General features: G+C 42.2%; 2 protein-coding genes across 5 annotated transcripts in view; both read right to left on the bottom strand.

The window, feature by feature from the left end:
- Positions 1-898: 898 nt before the first annotated feature.
- brpf1 (bromodomain and PHD finger containing, 1) lies at positions 899-13,136 on the bottom strand. 4 transcript variants are annotated; one of them, XM_029435776.1, is made up of 16 exons: positions 12,943-13,136; positions 10,906-11,693; positions 10,415-10,604; positions 10,034-10,321; positions 9,119-9,636; positions 8,715-8,919; positions 8,486-8,626; positions 8,111-8,239; positions 6,844-7,375; positions 5,874-6,179; positions 5,380-5,655; positions 5,115-5,262; positions 3,974-4,107; positions 2,886-3,001; positions 2,628-2,782; positions 899-2,106 (listed from the first exon to the last, which is right to left on the bottom strand). In XM_029435776.1, the coding sequence occupies exons 2-16, from the start codon at positions 11,646-11,648 to the stop codon at positions 1,923-1,925; spliced, it is 4,065 nt and encodes a 1,354-aa protein (XP_029291636.1). In that variant the 5' UTR covers positions 11,649-11,693; positions 12,943-13,136; the 3' UTR covers positions 899-1,922. The 4 variants fall into 4 exon arrangements, with proteins under 4 accessions (XP_029291636.1, XP_029291638.1, XP_029291637.1 ...); XM_029435778.1 differs by having other exon boundaries at positions 2,886-2,938; XM_029435777.1 differs by having other exon boundaries at positions 8,486-8,617.
- A 479-nt stretch (positions 13,137-13,615) lies between these two features.
- LOC115010920 (serine/threonine-protein kinase WNK2) overlaps positions 13,616-21,801 on the bottom strand; it is a 39,138-nt gene continuing 30,952 nt past the window's right edge. Inside the window, 4 exon segments of the mRNA XM_029435831.1 lie at positions 13,616-16,239; positions 16,358-16,659; positions 17,192-17,236; positions 20,200-20,298. Of these exon segments, the coding sequence (XP_029291691.1) occupies positions 15,892-16,239; positions 16,358-16,659; positions 17,192-17,236; positions 20,200-20,298 (794 nt within the window). The 3' untranslated portion in view covers positions 13,616-15,891.

The following is a 21,801-nucleotide window of genomic DNA, read 5'->3' as shown; positions in this document are numbered from 1 at the left end:
GTCTGATGCTTATCAGTTTCCACTCATGCTGAGCCTCGCTAAAGGCAGGAAACAAGGCATCTTTACTCAGAGGGCTCTCCTTTTGATTTCAATCTGAAGACATCGTGATCGCGGCGAGTGGGTGCTCCAGTTGGGTGGGGGATCTTTATCGCCAGCGGAAATGATTGATGAAAAACTCTGGGTTGGGGTTGGGGTTAGGAACTTCACATGGATTGTCATCACAGGCAAGTGATAGTATAATGTAGTCATAAAGTATCATATTGTAAAATGCAGTGACATGGTTGATGTCATTTTGTGATCTTTTCAGGCCCTTCCCTCTGTTTAAGTACTTTTTATTAAATAACTCAGGTATAATTCACAACCAAACCACTGTCTTACCATCTGGGAATTAGAGACATTCACACAATACACAAGGTTTATCTGGCACCCTCTGCAAAAAAAAAAAAAAGACAGGCACATGAATGGTACCTGTGTGTTTTTGAAAAGGTTGTTGGACCAGTAGAACCTGTGTGCAGTAAGTCTGGGCTTTCAACCATAAATGACTGCACAATGCAAAAAACGCTACATTATCTAACCTCAGAGAAGTTGTCTACTTACAAGAGGGCAGAGCTTCAGCTGATGGGGACACTTACAGCGTTTACTTAGTTAACTTGAGGGTTTAAGGCCACTATTGTCCTTGAAGCGTAGACAATCCTCTTAATGACACATAACACCTGACTGGTCATGTTCATTGATGTCACCTGAAGTGTTTGGTCAGTAAATGTAAATTAGTATCAGAAAGATGCAGCGTAATACATCTTGAGAAGCACTTATGACAATCCTTGATGAGATGTAATGGGATCGGGCAGGGAAGAGTCCGTTCTCAGATGCAGACACACAGTGACCACAACACAACCCACAAGTTTAAAAAACTCAATTATTTTTATTAAACTTCTATCTTTATGCAATCTGTATATATAAAAGTTCTAAAGCCATCAGCCTGAGACTAAGACAGACAGTGAGGCGATCATGTGTTTCAGTTTAGTCCTCATTATTCATTGACCAGCGGCCTGTGTGACAGACGTACGCTAACAAAACCGTAAAAACATGATGAACACAGAGTGACAGACGGAAAAAAAAGGACCACACAATGATGTCTTGTGTAGCAGGAGTGATTAGAAGTGGTCCATGATATAAAACGAGCTTGTGGACCTTGTTAAGGAGTAAGCAGAATAAATAACATTATTGTTGGTTTCCCCCACGATGAACCGTGGTTCCGGCTGCAACAGTCTCTCTTTGTGCTCCATTGGCAAATGACTGGACACTAGCACCAGGCCTGTTGGTTTTTTGTTTTTTTTGAGGGGTGGGCAGTGGATGTGAACATGTGACGTGGGCGATGGCATTCGCAGCCATACCCCCCCGATGTGTGCATTACACTACATGCATTCCCCTGTTCAAATGTAAAACTACACGTGTAAGAATAACAGGGACACTTGTTTCTGTATCATAGTGTAACACCGTGTTCTGTCTGTAAACCATTTGTTATTAAACATATCGACCATAATGCAAGGAATATTTTTTGACTGGCGATTCTGAACATAGCATATTTTTCCATCATCATTATTATTATTATTATTAATTCCATTTTTTCTCAAATCTCTTAAATACAATATTTTACACGTCAGATTAAATACGGCTTAGTGTGCATGATATGTGTGTGTGTGTGTGTGTGTGTGTGTGTGTGTGTGTGTGTGTGTGTGTGTCTTGGGGCCAATGTAGTGGATGTCTTTCTCCCCACTCTGTGCTACTGGCACGGTTTCTTGTGTTCTGTGATGGAGGGCTGGGCTCTCGATAGAGAAATGTATACTCCACAACACCTGCACGGACATAACATAACAACACATAAGGTGTGTGTGTGTGTGTGTGTGTGCGTGCACGCGTTTTCAGTCACTGTCACTGGTCTCGCTGCTGGGGTCTCCCTGCACCTTGCTGCGATGCTGCATGGCTCGGTGGTAGGCCACCTGCACTGACTTGCGGATGTTAGATTTCCTGCCCTCCAGCATTTTCTCCTTGTCCAGCTCCTGGTCCACGCCAAGCGGCACCAGCTTAGAGCGCGGCAGCCACTGCCTGGATACACACAAATATACATCCAATCAAACAGAGGTACAGTACATTTAGTTTACAATGCAACAAAAAGCTCACACAAAACAAGGCATTACAAGCCGAGTCATGTATGTCATATGTGAGATGAGGTGAATAAATAGGTTCCTGGCTCTGTAACTGTGAAGGACCTGAAAGCAGTTCCCCTCCTGAATGCGCTCTAAGTCACACTTGCTGTTGTCATCATGTTTCTCACACATTTTGTTTTTCTTCAAAAATTAAAAGCTAGCACAGCACGCCCTGACCTAAAATACGCCTCGCTTTTTCCCTCCTAGTGTGAAATACCACATTTGCCCTATTTCTGCTAAACGTTCTGTCGATTCGGTACAAAGAGTTTCCTCTGAACTCCTGCCACAGAGTTACGCGTGTGTGCACACACACAGACATCCAGTAACAACAGAAGCCTACTTAGCTTGCGTCTTGTGTTTTACTGTACTCATTCATTTCAAAGCAAATCATTTTGGGGAGAGAAAAAATAAAGCACTGACCAAGTTCTCTTGTTGTCAAAGAAGAGGACCAGGAACAGGTGCTCCCTGGCCTCCTGGGTCATTTGCTCCCCTAGTTTCAGCACATCCAAAGGGGGGACAGGGATCGGGACTCCCCGGTGGAACACTCCCTCCCTGGGCATCTTCGGGTCAATTATCTGCACGCAAACAGTGGCAAGAAGAGGGTTAGACATCCAGTCCTTTACCTGCAGAATGTCCTGACTTGGTCTATGCCATTTGCAGTGTCCACTTGTTTCTCACCAGAGCAGGATAAGAAGGATAGCCTCTGCACTTGGCCCACACCAGATCCAAAGCTTCAAGAGAAGAATAATCATCAGAAGTCATCCAGCATCCTGACTTTGCACGACCCCGCACCACTGAGGTTTAAGTACACAGGAACAGGAAGACAATCACCGCTGTGCAACCTCACCTCTAGCTATATAATGGTTTTGTCTTTAATCTCACTGTTCTCAGTGTTTATTACAAGATGCATCCCTTTCCTTTTAAAAGGTGTCAGAAGAGCATTGCACTATGAATCTGTTTCTGTAGTTGGGCTGGTTCTGAAAGATCCAGCTCCAACGAGACTTGGTGAGTGCTGGGTCGTGTGTCTTAAACGAACGCTCTTGGTCGCCATTTGATCTCTTTATCTGCTTTTCCTCCCTGTGGTATAAAAGAACTACAGCAGCTGGTGTGCCTATGTCTACTGTTTAAAGTGTTTTCTGTGCACCTACGCTGCTCTTAAATGACTGATTCTCAGCTTTTAGTTCAAGTAGACCTATTTTTTGTTTTTACAGCAAACTATTGCAACATCAACCACAGACAAGCTAATAAGTAGTCTTGTCCTGTCAGTGCATAATATAATATCTCGTCAGTCATGTGGTTCTGTTTGAATGCTTTGTTCCATAAGCAAACATTCTGTCCTATCCTTCGGATCTTTTTTGGTGGATTTAACGGGATGGTATATCTTTCCTGGCATGGATTGTTGTCCCAACACAAGGTAAAAAGACAAAGAAAAAGAAAGAATATCATGAATTGAAAGGGTTACTGCATTTCATTTCATTATTATATATATATTTTTTAATTGGCCCCCATGCAAATGTAAAATACACTATAAGTCGCAGAACAGCCTTTAAGTTATTTAGATCATTTTTGATTAGTACAAAAGTCTGAGTTAGTCTCAACATCATGTTACATAATCTTTCCACTGGTTGTCGGGAAACTGAGCGACATTATGTCAGATCTAATAAAAGACGTCTGCAATCTTATCAGATTGGTTACACACTCGAGTATACTCACCGTCTACACAAAACAAATGAAAAGAATTGTAATAATTAATAATGTGCGCTTACAATGCGAAACGGGCCGCGATCCTCCGACTGAGTAGGAATCATTTTCAGTGCCCGACGTCTCCTCGCTGCTGTCCTCCTGGAAGGCGGAGCGAGAGAACGACGCCTTCCCTCTGCCCTGCTTCGACGGGGTCGTACTGAGAGAGCAGAGAGACAGGACTATAAAGATCCATATAACTTCAATACAAAGTCTTTACAATCCGACTGGTCAAAGATGTCTTCAATTACTGACGTTAACAACACAAAATACAGGCCGACCACGCCTTAGTAGTTGCTACAAGATGTTAGTGTGCTGTTTAGCTGTAAAAGGAGAATGTTTGTGACCTGGCTGCCATAATTCCAGACAGTCGAGTCAAAACAAAGCACCGCCCGGCGCAAACTTTCTCATTTTACAGCTAAACAGTACACTACAATATGTTTATGAAAACATTTGAGGGGAGGAATATGCAATGCAGTAACAGAATCAACTATCTAAACTTCTTATAAAAGACATCAGGAAGCACAGCTGGCCTGGCACACTTCAAAGTAAAAAAAAGAAGCCTAACAGCACCTCAAAAGCTTAATAATTAACACACTGTATCTTGGTTTCTTAATCCGTATATAAACAATAATGATAAGCGTTTGAGTACCTTTTAAAAGTGCTCTATAAATAAAATGTATTATAATTATTAATAATAAAGTAAAAACGACAGGTTGCAGTTTTACATGCTGGAACTGTTTCTTGGTGCGGTGACTTCCTGGAGTCCCCGCTGGCTGGCTGGTTACATCAAAGTGGTGACAAGACTCCAGGAAGTCACTGGAGAGCAAATTATAATTAGGAAAGTATTTAGCAAAATGTCTAACTGCTCTTTTAAAGCTGCATTAATCATTTGTTTGGCCTTTTGGAGTTAGAAGAATTGCTCAACAGGCTTACAGAGACAGACAAAGATGACACCTTATGAACCTGGTATGGTAAATGTTTCACCTAATAATAAGTAACTAGCTAACTTTGTCTGCGGGTTCATCTGAGCTTTTTACTTAAAACAGCTGCTGGCATTTATGTTATTTATAACCGGGCGGATGGGAGTGCTGTAGGAGTAACCCATACTTGTACATCTGTGCTGTAAAAGCAAAAACAACGAGCTAATGTTTGTGCACTAATCACCTGGTCCTGTCAGAAGCTGCACTGCTGCTGCTGCTGGTCGTAGACTCAGAGTCTGAGCTGGAACGAGGGAGACGAGAATCACTTCTGTACACACGGAAGCTCTCCGTTACTGGCTGGTTTCCTCCATTGAAACCGTTACTTGGCAAACCTGAGGAAACGAGAGAGTGAAGTGAGTGTGTGTGTGTGTGTGTGTGTGTGTGTGTGTGTGTGCGTGTGTGTCTTCAAAATTGTACGTTAACATTTATTATGCATTCGTCTACTGTACCTGGCAGCAGGTCGTCGTTGTCACTGTCGCTGTCAGAGCTGGAGCTGCTGCGGGGGCTGCGGGGCCTTTTCCTCGGCCTGCTCGGCGACAGCAGGGGCAGCTGAGGGGGACCGATGGGGCTTTGGCTCAACCCCGCAGCGTAGCCAGCGTCCCGGTTCTTGGGGGGGCGTCCCGGCCTTTTGGGGGGTCCAGCCATTTTTTGGTTCTTCTTGGAGAAGAGGACAGACGTCCGACGGCCCACCTCTGGAGCCAGGGCAGATGAGGACACACTCATATCTTGAGGAGGAGAGAGGTTTATAGGTTAAAATGCGAGCAAATGTTTATCATGTTACTTTAATAGCCATTTTCATGCACACTAAAAAGGAACACGTCACCCACAAAATGACCATTTGTATGTCAATCACGATGGAGAAAACTTTACAAACTGGATAAATGAAAGTCCTTTTGTGGGTGAAGTATTCTTTTAATGATATATTACATCTCCCTAGACACACCTTTTCCACCAATCTCCTGGCTGCTGCTTTCCCCCCCTTCATCGTGGTGTCCTGAAGAGGATGGGTGATGGGGCAGGGAAGGACCCCGGTCTCCTCCCACAGACTCCCGACCCCCCATACCAGAGCCCCCCTCCCGCTGGTGCGCGAGCTTCCTCTTTGTGACACTGATCTCCTTTCTCAGAGCTTTGGCTCTGCGAGACTGACCAATGCTGTGCTTCCCCGAGCTGACCTCATCGAGACGCACCTCCAGGTAATGCAGCTGCTCTTCCAGTGGCAGCCGTCGCCTGTTCTCTGGCAGGAGCACCTCTGTGAGAGGCAGGAAGAGAATGGCTGGTAAACACCTTCAGTTCATCATTATGAAGATAATCAAATATTACTGGAAATATATTTTTTTTTAAAAAGGAGGGATGTGGGCTGTTTCCTTTGTGGATGTTTGGTAGAATTAGTATGCGACCAGACATCTGACAACATTATGCTAATGTTTGTCATTTTGGTATAAGCTGTACCAAATGCAGCATGTCTGCAAGATTCATCAAACTTAATGTGAGGCTTTGAATGGATAATGGTCGCTAAAATGAGCTCAACAATCTAAAGTAACAAAGATTTATACAGGTTGGTTTTAAACCAGAGAAGTAGGAACAAAACCAGTTCATACAAAACAACAGTGTGTGATATTTTTAGCAACTGAATTCAATGAATGTAAAGCATCTTACTCCATATGTGTCTAATACTGTTCAAACACTCATGACAAAGAATGTATTGTAACTGACACTCAACCACTGAAAGGAAAGAACAAACTAACCAAAGCACCAATATGAAGCATACATATGTGGTTGGACGACCTATAAGTTCTCTTTGCAACAGAACATTTCAAATATTTTGCCTCTCCCCTATTTTTTTACTTTGGTGCTTGAGAAAAAAGATTTGGTTACCATTAACCTCTCAACCAAAGCAGAAAAGGCTCACTTACCATCTTCATTAGACGACAATGGCCGGTCTCGTTCTCGTTCTCGTTCTCGTTCTCGTTCTCGATCTCTGTCTCGTTCTCTATCTCTATCTCTGTCTCGGTCTCGGTCTCGGTCTCGGTCTCTGTCTCGGTCTCTGTCTCGGTCTCTGTCTCGGTCTCTGTCTCGCTCCCGTTCTCGTTCCCGTTCTCGTTCCCGCTCTCGTTCCCGTTCCCTCTCTCTGTCTCTGTCTCTGTCTTGGTCACGCTGACTGTCTGGGCTCGGCTCTCGGGGGAGGTGTATGCCAGCCTCATAGTCAAAGCCTATCCTTTCGGCGTGGCGCCTGGCGGTTCTTATGACGGACCCGCCCATCTCTCTGAGCCGCAGGGCGGCGCGGTAGAAGACTGTGTCCTTGGCGTTGTACTTGAGGCAGTTGTTGACGATGAGGCCAAAGTCAGACTCAAAGGCCTCAAAAGTGAGGTAGCGATGGGACTCCAGCAAGTTCCACATGGTCTGGAAGTCCATCGGTGTGTCGATGTGGTCCAGGTAGTCTGGCACCTGGATAGTAGAGAGCAGAGATCAGGCTCTTGCATAAGTACGGGGACATTTCAGTGCAGATGTCAGTGTGCAGAAGTCAGAGCAAACATCAACAGGTCAGGATTAAATCCTGAACGATGCTGCTTATAACATCAGATAATGGCCGACATAACAGCTGATATTGGTTTTCTACTGGGGCTGCACGATATCGCTGCTGCTTTCAGTATAATGATTAAATACAACAAATTGCTTGTTGAATTAAAAATGAACACAAACGGCACCAAAACCAAAAAAAGGAATGATACTTACATTTTAAAAAGGGCAGATATTTACTCATACTTTCTTTCAACTAACTCAAGAAATGAGTCCCTGCAATGCGATGTGTTTATCCTGCATGTTTGACGTCCAGAACTAAAAGATATATATAGTGCAGCCCTATTTCCTGCATGAACACAAAGTATTTTGGCAAGCACCCCTAAACATATGTTATGAAAGAGTTTTATCAAAGATAGTGGCTCAGCTTTTTCAACAAATAAATAGTTTGTTCATAATATGGTTATTATAAATGTAGTTATGTATAAAATGCAAATAGATAAAGAAGAAAGATGTGATAAATAATTCAACATACATTATATACTAATTGAATTAAAGGGAGAACACAAATATAAATGTGGCAATGTGATCAGATTTTCAAAAATGACACACAACGACAGGGAATATGCAAACCTATGAGTGTGTGTGAATGTGTGTATTTACCTCTGCCAGCGGTACAGGCTCAGTGAAAAAGTTGTTAATGTCTCTTTCCTGTAACTGCTCCAACGTGCTCCTCAACAGCACCAGGAAAGGAGTCAGCTGCATCTCCAGCGCCATCTGCTGCACTTTGATCTAAAACACAGACACAAGTTTTTCCCAATGTGCACCTGCTGACTGATAATAAACATAGAGAAATCTGCGGAGCAATAACTCTGTATGTGCACAGGAATATTTGACTTGGACCTAATTATTGAGTGTTTTATTCTAAGTCTAATCCAAAGAGATGACTTGCGTACAACAGAAAACAGTGTGTTATTGCTAGCGTTAGGGTTTTAATATCTGTAAGTGACAGTAATGAAAAGGTCTTTTGTGTCTCACCGTCTCCCTTTTGAGTTTTTCCCTCTTGCGTATGAGCTCCACCAGTAGCCGGGCTCTCTCCAGGTCGTGTCTCAGTCTCTGCCATGCCTTCAGCTGCTCCTTTAGAGCCGATTGTTTCTCGTCGCTGTCCCTCTGCAACACCAACACGCACAAACCCACAAACAATATTAGACAACTGAATGAGACAAATACAAATAAAATAGAAAATGTGTAGATGAATTTTATTTACAATTTCACAAGTCACAGGGGAGAGTTGTGTTGGAGGTTCGGGTGGGAGTGGCTCTATATGTCGTTGGGACTGCAGGTGGGTTTGTAGCCGGCGCAGCAGAGGTACGCCGTTACGACTTTGCCTCTTCAGGGTCCAGTAGCTGTGAAGTCGCTGCATGAACTGGCTCTTCCTGGGTACCGTCAAGTTACTGGTGATTTTGCTCAGCCTGCAGAGAAACAAACACTACTTTATCTCTTGTACTCCCATATTACAAATGTAAAACTTCCTTCATTGTTACGGGGAAAGTCTCGACTGTTCCAGGAGGTATGGTTGATTTCCAGAACGGCAAACTGGTCAAACCGCTGATCCACATACAGGCACGTGGAGCACATACAGTACAGGTAAAACATGTAGTGTGTCCGTACCTATGGGGAGGTATGCAGGGCACAGACACTACTGGCGCAGCAGCTCTCCTCTCAGCTAAGATCTTCCTCGCTCTTTTCATCTTCAGCCTGGACTTGGCCTTCGCCCTCTTGGCTCGCTCAGAGCTCCAGCCCTTGGAGTCATCATCATGGCAAATGCTGGGTTCGTCATCCTCCTCCAGCTCTCCTTCACTGTGGGACGAACCCATGCTGGCGCCACCTACTCCTCCCAAAGGTCGCGCTGATCCTGGGGGCGTGTGGATGTCACAGTAAGCCGTCTTGCGGACGCTGAAAGAGGTGCCGTTGGCCCCAGTCTCTCTGACAGGCTCCATTTTCATATAGAGGCCCGCCTGCTGGGCACAGGTGACGTGGAAGGCTGTGTAACAGTTTGCTTTGTGACACTGGATGCAGGCGCCTGAACCCCGCTGCTTGCAGATGTAGCAGGTGAGCTTCCAGCGTGCAGGAGGAATGTGCTCAATACTGTCGATCGGCTCCAGAAAGACCGTGTTGGCAAAGCAGACCTGAGGATAGACAGCAAAATTCCCTTTATTAAAAAGGGATAGGATAACGAGAAAACAGGCTGACTGAGCCCTGCAATTCATCTGGGTATTTTATTTGTATTTCATTCTATAATGTATGCATCTGGTGCTGTTTATCAACCACCTTAACATCTGACTAAACAAGCTAAGCAAGCATCCATATACGTGCACTACATAAATCATCCTCACAGTCCTGGACTGTTTAAGCATCAAGTCTCAAGTCCTTATGCCACCACTGCAGAAAATTAAAGCAACTTTTATTCTGAAGGAAACAGACGAATACCGAAAGCTGTGTGCACCACAGTTGAACACGGGAAATGCCAAGCACCTCATTATCTGCAACATTATGTAGTTCTGATCGAGTGGCGTGTGGATTTACCTCTGGAATCCAGAGGGCACACACTACATGTGCCCAGCGTGCATCGTCAGTCTGTTTGAAAGCGCCTCCCTTGTTTGGACAGAGAGCACAATCCACAGCTCTACTCGGCGACTGCAAGCAGCGACGACACAACCACTGGCCCTCTGGGATGTAGGGAACACCGTAGCACTCTTGGTGCACGGCCAGGTTACACATGTCGCAGAACAGGATCACGTTGCTGTTCTGACATTCTCCATCGTTACAGATGCAGCAGACAGCATCTTCATCGATTAGGGTGCTGGGGTCAGCCTGAGGGAAAAGAGGATAAGGCGAGATCAGAGACACATTCTATATGTTTTAGTGTTAAAATGTTATTTTCCCGCAGCATCCAAGTTCACGTACCTTGTTGTGGCTCTCAAAATAAGACTCCTTCTCTAAGCGGTCCATGAGATACTCAAAGACCTCCTGAGGAATGGGAGTCACTCCGTCACGCCGCCGCTTGTCGTTCATGATGTCGAGCCAAATGTAGTCTTCCTCATCAATGTCATACTCTACCTCTTCATCCAGCTCCTCCACAGACTTGTCAATGTACCTGGACACCAGAGTGGGAAAGAAGAGGAAAACGTGTTTGTATTATTACATAGTAGTACATTAGTAGTAAATGTGTAATTAATTGAGAGTATAGGTTTGGCAAAAACTTCACTGTAAATGTGTGCTTCAAATAATGCTTGACTCACTATATTTCTGTATTAAACAATACCTCTATACATTACAATGTGTCTGCCATCATCTTTAAATCCCCTGCCAAGTACTTTAAACAATAATTCTGCTTTCTAATTCCTCTACCTGCTACGTAATTATTAATGAACACGATTACAATTCTCAATGCAGACCTGTAGTAAGACGACGGTCGAGGAGGGGCTTCAGGTCTCTCTTGGTCCAGCTCTCTGAACACCGCCTCTGGGAGCTTGACTGCAGGGCCGGACTGAGCGCTGTGATGATGAGATGAGCCGTCCTTCTTCTTTTCTTTACTCTTATGCTTCCCAGACTTTGGGGTGGATTTGCCCCCATTAGAGGACGGGATATCTGGCCGATCCTTACCACTACCTCCTACCTCGCTGCCTCCAGCGCCACCATCGCTACCGTTACACACCCCTCCGCCACTACCACCTGTGCCAGATGGTGGAGCATCCTCCGCATCACTGTCTTCCTCTGACACCACGTCAATGTTCTCAAAGATGCTAATGCGGTGGATGCGTCCTTGAAAGTCCAGCTCCACCATGCGCTGTGCTTGGGCATAGGTCATTGTTTCTCTGCCCGGGGAGTGAGAGTGGTCTGACTGGTTGGGGCTACCCGGTGTGTTCCCCCCGTGGCCCAGTCCTCCACCGCCATTACCTCCACCATCGTCCGTATCCCCTGACCCGGCCAATGAAGCACGGGGAGGACGTCCCTTTCTCTTCTTCTGGGGCACAGCCTGTGCAGGAGTTGGGTTGTCATGGTCATAGTGGTACAGGTGATACTCAATGCCACTGTAGCTCTTGTAGACCTTACGGCAAGTCTCCACAGGGCACTCATAAGGGGGCTTGGTGGCCCGCAGATTGTGACAGAACGTCTTTACATCAAAGTCCAGCCCCATTGTGCCAACAGCCACTGCTGGGACAGATGCTGTTCAAGTTTACATCTGAAAGAGAGGAACACAAAAGGAGAACCATGGGAGGATCAATTCCAGAGATTTAATTACAATACATTAGTTAGATAGTAGCTACTGTCACTGAATTGAAGCAGTTAAGAGACCCCATTCTTGACGTGCATGCACATTGTGCACCTGTTATGGTGCAGTCACGTGACCATGCCCCTCACTCCCGTAGGAAACAAATTGTTATGTTTGGTTACCCAGTAACAGGTGCCGTTTAGGTCAATATTTTTGTTTCTGTTCCTTGCTAACTGCACTTATGTCCGGTTGACATGCAGTGAAACAGACGGCGTAACAGTAATGCTAGTTGACAGTAAATTCAAGTTTGTTTACAACACATAACTTCTGGATAAAACAACAGTGCACAGGACAATTTGATAATCCCAAAACTAAACACTACTTTCTAATCCAGCTAACGTTAGCTTTAGCATTTTGCTGATGCTTTCTCCTCAAACAATGAAACCTTTAGCCCAGCAAGCTAACAGCAGCTAGCAAACAACAACACCAGTTCACTCTCCAAACAGCATAGCTACATAGAAATGAGCTTAGTTACTACTCACGAGTGAACGTTACAGAGAAGCTATTACTTGTTTCCGTTAATTGTTCATCTTAATCGACCCTCAGTGCTTCATTCAGCTCAGTAACGTTAACGTTAAGTAGGTTAAAATTGTAGCTGCATTCACAGGGCTGACGTTAGCTGCACAAAGAGGGGTGTTACTTAAAGGTTGCAGAATATTTTTTCATATAATTAATGAGAAATAATACTCAAGTGTTTAAAGTTAGATACACTGTAGTCTTACTAACTTAGATGACCATTCAACCTTCTACAGTGTTTCCCTCCACAATGACCTCACCCTGTGTATCCCCAATACTGAGCAGCAAAATGACAGTATAACATCTGATTTCATGAGGTTACAACACCACTACAGCGTATGGGTTCAGGTCTGTTGTTTAATGAAATAGCTAAAAGGTAGATCAACCAATTAATTCTCATTCTGTGTTGCGAAATAGCTCTGAAATGTTGTGCGATACGAGGAAAATAGCCAAGCTTATTATGCATCAGGGCTTTACTAGTTACTTCGGGTTTCCAGGGTACATTGGGTTAAAATGGAATAGTCAAATTGACACAAATATTACAACTATAATTACCCTTTATTGTCAAAATGTCACCTTATTTTCACACAAAACCCAGCCTTCAACCGTTTAACGCTACAGATCTAACGTTATAAACACTTACTACTCCACGTTCCTCAAGACTGCGTGCTTCGGAAACCCCACACCAGATCGGACGGGTTGCAGATCGATTTTAATTCATTAGATAATCCCAGATGAGATTCACAGGACGCGTAGGTGCAGTGAAACGTGTTTATAAAACAATATAATATCCCGATCATTTCATTGTGTTGGGAATAATTCAGGAACTCGGTTGAACAAAAGAGGTAACCGTTGCTGTAACGTTACGCCGTAGACGCGGGCTGACACATTCGCCACACAAAGCAGGGTCTATTTTTCGGGTTTTGTATTAAAATAGAGCCTGTATACATGTTTTAACCTAGATTTCACAACAATATAAATGATATTCTGTTCGGAGAGTTTATATAATCATTTATTTTTTATTTCTACTAGACCAATACTTTCCCACGGTTTATTTCGTGTTGAATGTCGCGAATCTGTCGCTTTGTTTCAAATGTCTGCAGGACTAGGTGAAAATCTGAGTGCGCGTCACACTTTCAAATAAGTATATAAACACTTGAATATCCTCTATGATTTAATAAATAGTGTAAGTACTGTATTAATTTGCTGTATCCTAAGTGTTTATTTTAACTCCTTGCTACATAACTGTAACATCATTTTAATATAATTATAGCCTCTAGAAATTAAAATGAAAAAAAAAACAATGAAACATACCATCAAGCACAAAATAATATTTATTTCTCGCTCTCAACATTGTCTGTGATTAGAGTGCAGCAGGGTAGGGTGGGGTAATGCAGTGGGACATACAGCAGGCAGAGGCAATCCCACAGTTTGAATACAAGCCTTTGATAATCGAGCATATTCACTAGGGGGCAATGTTGTACAGAGAGAAGTGAGATGAGCAGAGTAGGAAGAGTCAGGACTGTTCCTCCTTCTTCACCTCCTCCTCTTTTCTTCTCTGCTCCTCCGTTTGATCACTGCATCCAAATGAATATGCCAACAATAGTTAAATCCTTCCTCTGCTCTCCATGAGTTAGCAGCGAAGGAGGTGGAACAAAACCAGATACAAGTGACAGAGAACAGAAATCTCTTACTACTGGAAGTATTTCACCAAAGCAGAAGACTCTGCATAATATCCTATAAAAGTCCAATTCAATCCGAATTGATGGAATCATTTACATCAAAGCAACCCCTCCACCACAACCTCTAAATAATCCAAACAAATATAAACTACAAGAAAACTGTACAATTCACAGCTTGGCAGAATTGGGGTGCTGAAACCTTTCAAATGTGTTGTGGAGATATGAAATATTCAACCATTGTAGCTTTATTGTTTATCTTTGCTTTGTGGAACATGAAAAGTTGGCCATGCTTGTCAGTGATAAAAAAAAGTACAGGCGGTGAAACCCACTATACATATACAGTGTAGGAAACTCTTTACCATAGGTTGGAATTAAAAGGAGACTATATGTTGTGCAAATCTCCCGCATCAAGTATCATTTGAATTTTGCAATATATTACTGAAAAAAAAGGGAAATAAACACATCACATCACAATTTCAACAAGGCAATAACACTGCTTTGTGAGCATCTCATTAGTTAATTTGAGGTGGTTTTTTTTTTTATTTGAAGTACCATCTTATGTGAATAATATGCTGAACTGTACAGTGGAATCACCTCAGACGATAGCAGCACCAAAAAAAAACAAGCTTTAAACATTAAATAATTTAAAAACATCAGACTTATCTGGCGATTGCACAAAACGTTTCACGTAGTGTATGCGGAGTAATAGGATAGCCCAATTTGAAAGAACATTTAGCAGTGTTGGCTTGTAATGTTCATAATTTGCCAGGTAACTTCTTGTCGGTCGCTTTGTGATTTGTAACTTTGTTCATATTTTTCAGCTTGCTCCTTCTGCACACATCAGAGATAAGGCTTGTGGCAAGGCCACGATCAAAGCTTTGTGGAGGGGTTAAATTGCACTTTTTAGCCTCAAGCCTTCACATATTAATTGCTACATTCTCATCAGAACACTACCAGAGGCATATACTGTAGAAAGAACTATGTACAGTAAATATGGCTCTGGACACCGCCTTTCCTCGGAGCACAAGGCTACAGCACTGCCAACTCTTGTGCTATCCAACGCATCAGTTGTCCTATCAAAAAGAGGCTGTGTCCAACTGAACCATTTGACCTGAAAGAGTGGATTTGGCTGCTGGCGTAATTTTATTTCCTTCTCATCAGTCGTACATTAACCATTTGTTTCTGCAAGGCAACGGTACATCTCACCACTATGGCATTCCATCTGTCACAGGGGTGGAAAGTAAACAAGGGTTAAAACATGATTTTATTATTTTAAATAAGAGCATATACTGTGTTAATAGTGCAGTTCTACAAGGGCATTCATATGTAAACCAAAAAGAAAAAGTGTCTTTAATGCATAAAAAGAAAAAAAAGACTGCACTCAAGCTACCATCAAATAAAATAACTTGGATACAGACATGCTTCGTTTCACAGAAGAAAGAATAATCTATAAATCAATGTTCAAGGCACTACATTCCTTCAAATATCTCCATCATAAATACTGTCATGTTACTGTATCTCAAACCACTGGTATTTGGATTCCAATGTAGTGTTTAACGTGTACGTAACACAGAGAAAGGCAAAAATCAACGGGAGAACTGCAGTAATAAAGAATAAAGTGATGTATGTTTTTTTTTTGTGACTGCAGACAAATTGTCTTGTATGGCCGAGTTTAGTCAAAACCAAAGCCAAAAAAGCATTAGGTATTCAGACACACATACTGTATAGCACACACATACGTACACTCACACTCACAAAGTAACTACAGATATAGGTGTTGTATAAAGAATATCAACACTTGCGTCATGTTATTTACAATCAGATTATGTACAGGTGTGGCTCTGATGAACCAGAATGCAGTGGAGTTGGACAATCGTGCCCGTACACATGAACAAATGCGAGTTAGCAGATTAGGTAGTTCTAGTGGTTTTCGGACAGTGGCCATTCTCGGGCTCGTGCATGACCGGAGGGTAGGCTTGGATCCCTTGGTTTGCCATTGTGGCATAGGGCATCACTCTTGCAGCACCAAGCAGGCCTACAGGACCCACGGACCCTACGGGACTTGGCATGCCAGACCACTGCTGGGGGTAAAGAGGACCAGGAGCCATCCTGCCATAGGAGCCTGCTGGCAAAAGGTACCCAGGAGGGAGCATTGCTGAGTTGGGAGCTAGGTTTGTGGGCATACCAGGGCATAAAGCAGCAGTCAGGGGGCAGGAAAGAGGCAGCTGGAACTTGCGGGGACCAACATGGCATTTCATCTGAAACAAAAGGGAGTTGTTGTACAAAGTAGTGCATAGACCGCCTCAAATGTCAGAGATCAAAGTACAACTGATCCTTCACCATCTATCCCTGAGTGCACATCTCCATTTCGAGTACCTCTTGTGCAGCTGCTCCCATGGGTGGCGCTCTGCCCTCCAGGTCTTGCTGGCGTCTCTGCTGTTTGATCTGGTTAAGGGAGGGGCGCGGTTGATTGGCTGCCGCAACAGTCTCCTTGGTCCAGTCGTCTACCAATTTGTGAAGATCATCGGTGAACGTGCCTCTTTTGTTGTTGCTGTTGTTGGTCTGGACCTGAGCGAGCTGTGTGATTGGCTGGGGAGAGGGTGAGGGTGTGGCTGAGGTGAGTGACGGCTGAGTCTGACTGGAGGCTGTCTGAGCTGTGGTGGCGTTGTGGGAAGACCCTGAAAAGACACAAAACGTCTTAAAAATATGGCCATTAAAAAATTAATTGACAGTCAAATCAATTGGCTGCTGTATGGCGTAATTTAAAGCACGTAATCTTTGGACACAATAAACCTATAATATCGCCTTAATGAAAGCCAACTTTAAGAATAGTCCTAATGCTTTTGTTGAGGCCAGAGTAAATGTGTAAACAACTTATATACCGTTACATATTTTTGCCAACATAGCAGCCAAAGGATTGCAACATGAATGACTTTCTTGAGTAACTATAGACAGATGAAATGTTTGATATAGCAATGACAAAAATTGAGCAATCAAGACATCGACACCGCCATGCAAAACAACAACAACAAACGTGAATGAAAAACAACAATCTGTAGAGTACCCACATCTTCAACAAACAACTGCAACATTTCCAAAGTGCCGAAACAAAATGAAAATGAAAATAAAGTGCACATACAAACATAAGGACTAAAATAGTGAGGACAGAGTAAGAAAGACAGAGAGTAAGAAAGTAAATGAGATAGTTACTACTACTGCGCTCTTTGCCTAGACATAGTCGTTTCAGAGTGGACCCTATAAAAAGGTAAAACAGCACAAGACAGAAACAGTTAGGCCAGGACACACTGCACACCACAAGTATGTGGACAAGCTGCTTCAAAAGCACATTCAGCTATCAAAACAATTGGGGAGAGAGAAAGAGGGAAAAGGAGGACAAGGGGTTTAAAAGTGAGGAAGACTGGAACAAAGAGCCTACGTGTTCTCTTTAAAATGGGCAATTATATGAAAAGGTGACTATTAAAAAGTGTCCTGACCAGCTTAAGAAAGAGAGGGCACACCTAGCCTTGGTTTGTGATGTTGGGTGTTAAATACTTCTGCATTATTAGCAACATGTTGTGTTGGGCAGAAGTCTCACTATCATCTTAATCATCTTTACAAATAAAGAGGAACTTCCATTTGGATTTATTTCTTGGTAAGATTCAATATGAATTCTTGGTCCATTAGTTGGTAGGGGAGGGCGGGACCATAATAACCATAATATAGTGTTTTCTACGAAAGGAAGACTGGATTCTGATCCCTTTGTCGATGTGAGAAGGCCTGTGAAACAAACGTGTAAACCAAAATAAATAAAACTTCAAACTGAGAGAGCACACAGATACTAGCTGGAACTCGTCAGAGTCAGCAACATGCAGGTAACTCAGGAGACGTGGAAAGGGGGGGGGGAAAAAAAAGTAATATTGATGATACAGCCCTTCATATGGCGGAGCAAGTCTCCATCAGTGCCCTGCCTGGCGCCTGCACCATGCACGTCCTCTCCGTCCAAACATGAGGGACAGAGCTGTCCTCTACCACAGCAAAGGGCCCTGCCTATCAGGGAAGGGCTGGGGGGGGGGGGGGTTCTCTGTGTTAGTATATAGAGGATTGCCGACTTGGGCAAAGTGCCTTGACTTGGGAGATGTTATACAATCAAAATTAACAGTGGATGGATAAAAAAATAAATAAAAATAAATAGGGTATAAAAGGCTTTGGCATTCTCTCTCACACATGTACACAGACACTTGTATAAACGGGCCCACTGTCTCGTTTTAGATCTGACCTCAGGCCCATGTTTGGAGAGAACTACCCCCAGTGCGCTTGTGGGGTCTGTTTTTTTGTTTAAGCCAGAAGCACTGCACAAAGCATTTGTATGATATGGGGGGGGGGGGGGGGGGGGGGGGGGGGGCATTATAACCACAAATGAATGGTTATGAATGTAACAGTGATTCTGTAAATTGTGGACGATTGCGTACAGATAAAATACCTATAACATCCAAGTTACTTGGAGGCCACACACACACACACACACACACACACACACACACACACACACACACACACACACACACACACACACACACACACACACACACACACACACACAGTCTAGAAATGTTTCCTTTTCAATCTTCATGCCAAGAAACTGAACAGGTGTCCAGACTCTTTGCGGTCATTCAGAATTTATAGAGCCAGTTACTTCCCACACCTCCTTAGACATGAAATTCAAGGACTTTTAAAGGACTTTCCAGGCCCAATTACCTCAAACTCATGGACCCAACACGGTATAGTTTGAGACACGGATCACGGTTAATTACTGATACAACGCAAGGAATGTTTTGAATGAGAACTAGCACCTGACCGTCGCACGTTCTGAAGGCAGGTGAAACAATAACGCATCTGTGGGGAGACAGAGGAGCTAAGCCCATTTAATAACGTTAAGTAAACAAAGTATCAAATAACTAACATTTATATGCTTGTAAGAAAAAATATTAGTTTCCCTCAAATTCACAGATGTTCCAGGACCCATGTCTACTTGAGTCTTTGTGATCACCAGAGACGGTGCTTCCCACCTGGAGGATCAACATCTTTATGAGGAAGTGTTTCTGACTGAGTGTTACAGTAAGATGGCCGCTGTTACAGGATAACACAAGGCCCTGTTTACACCGTGTAAGTGCACACATGTACAACAAAGCAAATGTTTGCTACTACAACTAGCTAAAGGACAACACTGAACATGTATACACGAACAGCATTTCAAACAATCAATGTAGAAAGGCTACTGATTTAATGAAGCATAGACTCTTATGCTTACATGCATAAGACAGGTTTAAATCTAAATACCTGCACAAACATGTGGAACGTTTCTGCTAAGAAAATAGATTTTAAAAAAGGTTTTCAATTCTACACAGTGGCTTTAATCAAATTCACATACTGCCTAATGCTGTCACAATAACACCCTGATCAATATGAGGCTCTTTGGGAAGTGTCACAGGTCACAGATTTTATCCTCTCCTATCAGGAGTCCAGACATTTCAAATCCAGTAGTCCTGCAGTAGGGTTTTAAATAAAAGCTGATGCAGAACTTTGACCACTAAGAAGGCACAGACTTTAGAAATGGAAGCCGTAGTTTGAGCACGAGCTCTTTCCAGGAAGTGACAAATGCAACTGGGAACTACAAGCGCCATTAACTCCCTTTAAGTGCCACAAACAAAGTGTCCACAAACACTTCCGCACCAATTACAATGTCTAACAGCAGTAACAGGTGAAGGGGTTTCCAGCAAAGGCATGAGCTCAAACACAGGCTACACAGAAATGTGACCTGCTTAATGGATTGCTTGAAGATGAAAAGGAAACATTTCCTGGCTGCACAAGCCTTTGATTCTGGTGTTGTGTGCCTTCGTTAGCTAGAATCAGTTGAGTTTTGAATACCAACATCACATGTGCATATGAGGGATATCCTCTGGCGGTGAGAAGAAATATGTCATCCAGAACACAAGCTTTAAAGTCATTGAGGGAGGGGGCGGGGGGGGTGGGGCAAGTGAGAGGAATAGAAAATGGGTGATGTATGTCAGGTGAGGAGGCCTGTGAGGAGGGTAAAATAGAAGATCCACTATATTACAGATACATTTTTAAATAAAAAAAGGTTGATAAAAGAGAGAGGCGGGTTAAATAAAGAGAAGATGGAAATGAGTGAGGGGAAATAGAAAAGAACAAATACAAACAGATGGACAGAGACACAGGTCCACTGAGGAATCTAGTGCGTGGTTTGCTACTAGATTTATAGGTGACTCTCTCTGACGTTTGGTGGTAAACCGTCCAGCCTGTAAAAATTAATATAACAGGGAAGAAGAGAAGAAACAAGAGAGACACTTTGTAAAAGTGTACAGAGACTGGGATGAGAAACCCCACCATCAAAAGCACCAGCAAAGGATAATAAGAAGGAGTGCACGTATGCAGGATCCCACTATTTCATGTGGAGATTCATGAGAAATTTCACCCAATAATAACTAATAATAATAATTACTAAAAATAAAAAACAATAATAATAATAATTACTAAAAATAAAAAACAATAATAATAATAATTACTAAAAAATAAAAAACAATAATAATAATTACTAAAATAAAAACAATATAATAACTAATAATAATAATAATTACTAAAAATAAAATAAATAATAATAATAATAATAATAATGTTATTAGAGGAGCCGGGAAACTATCAGGAAAGGGTTTTGTGGTTGTATGCTTGGGTTTTGACCAAGATATTACTTTTTGGTTTGTCTATTAATTTATTATTGCTTATTTGATTGTCAGATAAAAGTGTTTACAGCTTGTAGTAATTCGCACCAGTACCCAAATGTGCTTTTGTCATAGCATAAATAAGAAAATATACAAGAATTAAAAAATAAAAGTAAAAAAAAAAAACTCTACTGTTTTTGTTTTAAATTACACATAGCATCAAAATGATAATAATAATAATAATAATAATAATAATAATAATAATGTGTAAAATATATTTGCGTAATTTAAAAACAAAATACATTTGAACCACAACATTTGAAAGCATGAAATCAGCCAGTTACACACACAATAGACTTTGACTGCATCTTAGATCAAACAAAAAGACAACCAATTTTTGATAAGACAGTCAAAAGGTGGGAGACTGTGGTCACTAAACATTATTTCCCTTCTCATAAAGAGCCATGTTTTATTATCCGTCAGTTGTCAGCAGGTGTTATTGAAGAGTACAGTGACCAACCTTTTAGCCTTAAAATGTATCCGTCTCTATTTTTGTGCAATTGTCCAACTTGCAGTTTTAACATGGCTTGGTTAATACAGTGAGACATATTTATTAAGTATTATTTATTACCAACATATTATCCTTTATACTGTGGATTATAGCGGATTAACTGTGAATCATTTTCTATGTTTTTTCTTTATTTGATGTTTTGTGCACCTATTTTCTTTAGTGGCGTGACATGAACTGAATATTAACTTGATAAGTTGAATTTAATCATAATGTTTAAAAAGTGCAACATTTAGATAACTATCTCTTGGCTCTATATCCAATAATGAGTTATTAACAATAATTATAAAAAGTATAAAATATAAAAATAGTCATTTGAAGTTAGTCATTAGTGCATCCATATTACATAATTACATTTGTCTTTGTTGTAAAGCACTGAGTGATGCTGGTTTTGTGTGCTATTTTAATAAACTTTATTATAGATGTATATACCAGGACACAATGTGCATATTTATGTTTAGAACAAAAGTGCCACTCCTTTTTCTCCATCTGACAGATGCTAGTCGACTCATACC

This window comes from Cottoperca gobio, chromosome 7, assembly GCF_900634415.1.
Source record: "Cottoperca gobio chromosome 7, fCotGob3.1, whole genome shotgun sequence".
In the NCBI taxonomy this organism is placed as follows: Eukaryota; Metazoa; Chordata; class Actinopteri; order Perciformes; family Bovichtidae; genus Cottoperca; species Cottoperca gobio.
This window is presented reverse-complemented; position numbering and strand designations above follow the sequence as displayed.